Here is a 7128-nt window from a genome sequence, read left to right on the forward strand (position 1 = left end):
GTCTATGGCTAAAAAGCAAGCTGAGGAATGAGCTTCTTCTACATCCACCTGTTCCTCTTTCTCCTCCCGCCCTGTCTTCCTTTCGCCTGGCAGGATGGCAGTCTGCAATGCCCCACTTGCAAGGCCATCTATGGGGAGAAGACCGGGACTCAGCCCCCTGGGAAGATGGAGTTCCACATTATTCCGCACTCGCTCCCTGGATACGTGGACTGCAAAACCATCCGCATCGTGTATGACATTCCTGCAGGGATCCAGGTGAGAGGGAGGAGGAGGAAAGAGAGAAAGAGAAAGAGAAAGAGAAAGAGAAAGAGAAAGGGAGAGGAAGGGTTGTGGTTGTTGGTTCCTATTTATCTACTTACTTATTTCACTAAATTTATACACCGCTTGATTTTAAAAAAACAACAACCAACAACCTCAAAGCAGTTTACAGAAAAGATAAAACAATAAAAACTATCAACAACAATTATTTAAGACATTTGAAAAGTTAAAATAACAATAGACTAAAAGCAGACAGATACTCGCATGAACTTTCTGAACATCAGGGCAGGCTTGTCTACACAAAAAAAATGTTTTTAGCAGGGGCTGATAAAAGTACAGTGGAGGCACCTGCCTGATATCAAGAGGCAGGGAGTTCCAAAGTGTACGTAGGTGCTTCCACACTAAAATACCAAGTTCTTACAAATGCCGAACAGGTACTATGTAACAGTGGTACTTCCGCCGATCGAAGCAGTCGAGGAGGCATCTATGAAGTGAGGCAATTTTGCAGGTAAACTGGTCCCAAATTGTTAAGTGCTTTATATACTAAGAGGTACACTTTGAGCTTGGCCAGTAGCAAATTGGCAGATCGCTGTGTTGATAGCAATTACACACACACACCCTGTATTAGCCCGAATATAAGCCGCACCTTTAAAATTCAAGAGGGGGGGGGGAGGAAAAAAGATAATACCCGAATATAAGCTGCTCCCTTAAAATTCTGCAGGCACTCACACCCGTTTCGTTTTACCGTATGTCTGTTCCACAGCGATATCGTAAAAGCCGATTTTTGTAAGGTTGTGGATTTGAGCCACACTTTAACTTTTCACAGTTGGAATTGTGCGGGGGGGGGGGGGTTGAGGTGTGCGGCTTATATTCAGGCCAATATGTTATATTTAATGAACTTTTCACAATATACCCAGGGGCAGGAAAACCATGTTGTCCTTGCCCCGTGACCTTTGCTGGCGCACCATGTAACTGAGACCTCTTCCTTCACCAGGGTCCGGAGCATCCAAATCCTGGGAAGAAGTTTACTGCAAGAGGCTTCCCTCGCCACTGCTACCTTCCTGACAACGAGAAAGGCAGAAAGGTAGGCAGTTGAATTTCCGCTGGGCTCGGGGGGGGGGGGCCTTCGGTACACAGGAGAACATTTCCAAGCTTTCCCCTCGAAATCCAACTTGCTGAGTTTCAAAGCCTATTTCTGAAGCCATGAGGACTGGATGCGTGCCCATTTTGTTTTGTTGATCCTCAGGCAGGGTACCTCGTTTCGAAACCAGCCAAGTCATAGAAAGTTATTCCAGTCTTTTAACTTCCTGGTTAAAAGGTCTTTGTGATCTGGTTTGTTATCTTTCCCTCATTTTTGTGATCTTTCCCTTCAGTCTTGCTATTTCTGCATATTCCACCAGCTTGGTCTGCCATGGTTTGACTCAGTTTTAAGTAAGCCAGCTTCTTATGTTCCAGGTCTTGAAACTCCTGATTGTGGCCTGGGAACGCCGGCTGATCTTCACCATTGGGACATCCAACACGACAGGCGAATCCGACACGGTGGTGTGGAACGAGATCCACCACAAGACCGAATTTGGGTCCAACCTCACCGGCCACGGCTACCCCGACCCAAACTACCTGGACAACGTCCTGACAGAACTGGTGGCCCAGGGGGTCTTGGAAGCCAACCTGAAGGACTGAAGAGGCATTGCGGCTGCTCTCTCCCGACCACACTTTTGCCATGGGCGTTGCGTGGTAGCAAGAACACTGCCTGAGTCCGTCCGTCCGTCTGCGTGTGTGCGTGTGTGCCTGTCTCTGTTGATCAGCTCTCAACCAGCATATCGGATAAGCCTGGTCTTCAAGACCTCTCATGTTGCCAGTCTTCACCTCTCCAACCTGGATCTTCAGCTTAGGTCTTCAGCCGGGTCTTCACTTCTCATGTTGTTGGTCTTCACATCTCCAACCAGGTCTTCAGCCTGGCCTTCACATCTCATGTTGCTTCTGCTGCCTTGACTATGGACGATCTCCACACAGCGATGCCACACATGGCCAAAGGAAACCATGAGGCGCTCCTCTCCTTCCAGGACCAAGGACTGTCTAGATCGTTCCTAAGTTTCCCCAGTGGAGGAAGACCACCCAAAACTGCGCAAGTGAGCAACTGAAGCAATCTACTCTTCTTTTTCTTTTATATATGATATATACATACATAACACAAACCCCTATATATTCTTGGCAGTCTGCAATATTCCTCTTGTCCTGACTGTGTTTGCACATTACACCATCCTATATTACATATCTGCCGCTCTGTAACAGGATATCATATGTAATAGAGGAGATATATGAAGCCAAGTGTGGAAGGGTTGGTCCTCCTGCCTGCCCCCTCCCAGGAAAACTCTTGGTTCTTTCTGCATTGGTGACTCATTTTGCCTTTGTGATGCCTTTGCCACTTTGCCAGGAGGCAGTAGGAAGGAATTCTGGCTTGGGAAGCCATGGGTTGTTGTATCCACCTAAGCCCTACTCAGAGTAAACCCATCGAAATCAATGGACCTAAGTTAGCCCGGTTCGTCGATTTCTGCAGGTCTGCGCCGTGTAGGACCTAGGGTGGGCTACAAGCCTAGGATGGCCAAAGAGGGGTGTGACATCTCAATGACGGGCACGGCAGTGTTCCTCACCTCAGCTTTGCAAATTGCCTTACACACACGAGCACGCTGGTCTTTACGGCCAGCCCCTGTAGAGTTTACTGCCTAAAGCAAAGGTCGAGATGCTGCCATTCCATCAACTGTCCGCTATCATTCAGGGCAAAACCCTCTCGATCTCGGTCTGCTGGCCTTCACCTCTCTAGCTGGGTCTTCACATCTCATGTTCCTTTGGCTGCCTTGGCTGCCCACCAATGTCTCTGAAGCCCAGTTGCTGGAAACCATGGGATTGCGTTCGAATCCTGCTTGTTGGTTTCCCACGGACATCTGGTTGGCCCCTGTGAGAACAGGATGCTGGACTAGATAGGTCGTTGGCCGGATCCAGCAGGCTCTTCCTTTGAACTGGATCTGATTTCAGCACCGGTGACGGGACAGTGAAGCTGGTTTGGAGACGAGGCCATGTAGCACTCCGCACTTCTAAGAGCTTGCTGCTGCTGCTGCCAACCACAGCATTTGCTGACTAAGGCAGGTGGCTCCCTCTGCCTAAGGTTAGGGCTGGCCCTGTTGCTCTCATCCCATGCTATGGGATGCCGTCCCCCTAACAGTTGCTGGAAACCACAGGGGGGGGTCCTCTTGTGCTTGGATCCTGCTTGCTGGTTTCCTACAGCCATCTGGCGAGAAGAGGATGCTTGACTAGAGGGGACCCCTCTGGCCTGATCCAGCAGGCATTTCTTATGGTCTTAGGAAGGTCTGTGCAGGGGCAAAAAGGGAGTCCTGCACTTCAGATTCTCCTTCAGATTCTGATTTGGGCACATTGGCCTTACCCTCAGAGAGGGGGGAAAGGGAATATGGCAGAGGTGTATGAAACAATGTATTCTGTAGGGGGGAATGGATTGAGAGAAGGCTTTCCCCTCTCTCTCCTAATACTAGAACCCAGGGCCAGCCAATGAGGCAGAATGTCGGGAGATGCAAGATGAAGTAAAAACTCTGGAATTAGCTGCCACAGGAGATCACACGGTCCGCCATCTTGGACAGCTTTAGAAGGGGATTAGACAAAATAATGGAGGGTAAAGGCTATCAACGGAGACTCATCACTGATGGCCCCACATTAGTCCAGTATTATTTTTTAATGTTGCTTTAATCAGAAGAGATAGTTACTGACACACACACACACAAACAAACACAAAACTGTCCTAATATTGCAAACTTGGCCTACAGCCACACCACCCTGAAAGCACCCAATCCTGTCCGATCTCAGAAGTTAAGCAGGGTCGGGCCTGGTTAGTACTTGGATAGAAGATTGCAAACTTAGGGGTTTTTTGAGTTTATAAAAAAAAATGTGAGGTTTGTGCAGGAATTTGATAGGTGTGCACTGCATGGTGTGGAAGGGAGGGGGTGAAGCTGAATGCTGGAATATTTAGGACAGATGAAGTGACTTCTTTACAGACTGGCCACCCACTTGGATGGCTGCCTTCACCCAAATTTACTGTTCCTCTTCCAGGATCCCCCTCTGCACAGTCTTGGGTGCGCCTGGCTTGACCAGCAGCCTTCAAGTGTCGAGCCTTGCCTGGACAGCCCCACAGTTCCTACCACGCCCTTGAGCTGCTAGCCTTCTGTTGCCTTAATATGACCAGCAGAAAGGAGAACTGTGGGCACATCTGGCTTCTCCAGCCTCCCCAAGTCATTGAGGAGAGAGGCTGCCTTCTCATCCCCACTCCCTGCCACCATTAAGACATGGGCAGGGGAATCTCTTTCAAACTGAGGGCCGCGTTCCTTTCAGGGAAACCTTCCAGGGGCCACATGTCAGGTAGGGACAGAGGCTAGTTTGTGCATACATCCTTCTCTATCCTCCATGGAGGAGGCAAGAGGCACAATCAGTTCAGAGGCATGTTCCCAGCCAGGGAAAAGCATCCAAGTGGGTATGTGAATTCGGGCCAGTGAGTGCTGTGGCCTCGGAAAAGTCCAGACAGCCTGAATAGCTAGTTGGTTAGAGCGTGGTGCTGTTAACTCCGAGGTTGCAGGTTCGATCCCTGTGTGGGACAGCTGCTTATTCCTGCATTGCAGGTGGTTGATGATCTTCAGGGTCCCTTCCAACTCAGAAATTCTCTGGTTCTATGGTAAGATATGAATGGTGGGCCAGATTTGGCCTGACGTTTCCCACGCCAGCCTTAGGACAGTGCTTAAGAGCACAACGATCCTTTCGCATACGGGAAATTAAGGTATCTGATGCACAGAAGGGAGAATTGTGGCTGGTGCCCCTTCTCCTCACCCCACCCCCCAAATACCACTCAGGCCCCTCCAATATCCCATACCCAAGTCCCCCCAACTTAACTGCTCTTTCTGCAGATCCAGCAGGAATGGGAGGTAGGCGACATGCCCTTCAGGGCTGGATTCACCCATACGCTCCATCGTCTGCAGAGAGTAACATCCCTGCTGTCTGGAGTTTGCCCAGGCACAGTGTGTGCCCATCTCACTCGAAACTCATTTCACATTCCTGGTGCTCGTAACTCATGCCTGCCCTTTGTTGAAAGACAAGGAAGAGGGAGCAGTGGCTGGCTTTTTGGTTTGTTTGTTTTTAAAAAAAATCTTTTTCCCCCTTTGCAAAGGGAGGTTTCTGCTGCAGTGATAAAATCAGCAGGGAACGGATCCACCTTTTTGCATTGAAATCCTGCCAAAGTTGTCTCTCGCCTCTGGGAGAGAAGGAAGCGGGGGCTTGGTTTCATTAGGCAGCACATCCTTTCCCAACCTGGGCCCTCCAGAAGTTGTGTGCTACCGTTCTCATCAACCCCAACCCAACATGGCCATAAGATGCCGGGGGCTGGTGGGGGTTGTACTTCAAGAGGGCTTTGCTAAGTGGGGCTGATGGGAGTTGGAGTCCAAACATCTGGCTGGCTCAAAAGCTGATGTAGCAAGTTTGATTGTCCAGCTATCAGTGTTGGGACTCGGCTACATTAGTTAAGAAATAGCGTTTTGAATGCGTTATAAACATGCAACACCAGATGGCGCCAGAGAGCAAAAAATATTTCTAAGCTATTTTCCATAGTGTTTTTATTTTCTTTGGATATAACAATTTCATTTCTTACTTTTTATAGCTTTTTTCCACCCTTGGTAAAAAGGCGTATATTTGTGAAAATAGGATACAAGAACTTGGGGGGGGGGGTTGTCTTGCAAAGAATGTGTCCATTAGGAGAAACATGCACTAAAATTCAGATGAGATTCCCTGAGGAATTTTTTTCAAACTGATGAGGGAGTTGGGTATGTTTAGGCAGGAGAAGAGAAGACTGAGAGGTGAAATGAGAGCCATCTTCAAATATCTGAAGGGCTGTCCCATGGGAGATGGAGCAAGCTCCCCCACCCACCCGCCCCTGCCCCACCCCCACGCTCCAGACTGTAGGACCTGAACCAGTCGACTCAAGTTACCAGATTCTGACTGAACGTTAGGAAGGACTTTCTGATGATAAGAACCATCTGACAGTGGAATGTACTCCCTCTGAAGATGGTGAACTCTCCCTTGCCCGGGGTGGCGGGGGTTGAACAGAAGTTGGATGGCCATCTGTCAAGGATTCCTTAGCTGTGATTCCTGCATTGCAGGGGGGTTGGGGTAGATTGCCGTCAGGCATCCCTTTCAACCCTATGATGCAGATTGTGGAGGCTAGACTTAACTGGAAAAATAAGAAACCAAGAAGAAAAACAAAATGGACAGATTTGTCAATCCCTGAAAGGGAGATTCCCAGAATTTACACCCCATTTGCCAGTCTGGGGCAAGAAAGCATAGGGGCACGTCTGGGTCAAGAAACCATTTCATCCTCTGTTCATTGCAGGCAGGGCTGTTTCCGTTCTGCTGCAGTTTGTTTTCTTCTCAAAGATACATTATTCATCTCACTGTCGTCCCCAGCAAAAATAATGTAACTTAAGTCAATTTAAGCAATCAGTTGCATTCATTACATTGTTATTACATGGTTCTACTACTTTCATTTCAATGCAAGGGGAACTTAATGCATTTTTTGTGGGGTGGGGGTATAATCAATTATGTATCATTTACAAACCGAAGGCAACAACAGCCAACAGCCAGGTGACTGATTTCCGTTCTGGATACAGGACCAAAAAGCAAACATAATCAAATTCCTTCTTCATTTCCGTCGGAATTTTCCAACATCCCTAGTAGCAACTCAGACATTTGGGCTGCATCTATAACACATACACACACACACACACACACACACACACACAGTGCAGTTTTCTCTGCTGTTCTTTT

General features: G+C 48.4%; 1 protein-coding gene across 1 annotated transcript in view; it reads left to right on the top strand.

The window, feature by feature from the left end:
- Window positions 1–2783, top strand: part of DTX1 (deltex E3 ubiquitin ligase 1) — a 44306-nt gene extending 41523 nt beyond the window's left edge. The window contains exons 7-9 of the mRNA XM_033135754.1: window positions 94–255; window positions 1253–1342; window positions 1714–2783. Of these exons, the coding sequence (XP_032991645.1) occupies window positions 94–255; window positions 1253–1342; window positions 1714–1938 (477 nt within the window). The 3' untranslated portion in view covers window positions 1939–2783. The remainder of the gene's footprint in view (window positions 1–93; window positions 256–1252; window positions 1343–1713) is intronic.
- Window positions 2784–7128: the final 4345 nt, after the last annotated feature.

The sequence above is a fragment of the Lacerta agilis genome, chromosome 17 (assembly GCF_009819535.1).
Source record: "Lacerta agilis isolate rLacAgi1 chromosome 17, rLacAgi1.pri, whole genome shotgun sequence".
Lineage (NCBI taxonomy): Eukaryota > Metazoa > Chordata > Lepidosauria > Squamata > Lacertidae > Lacerta > Lacerta agilis.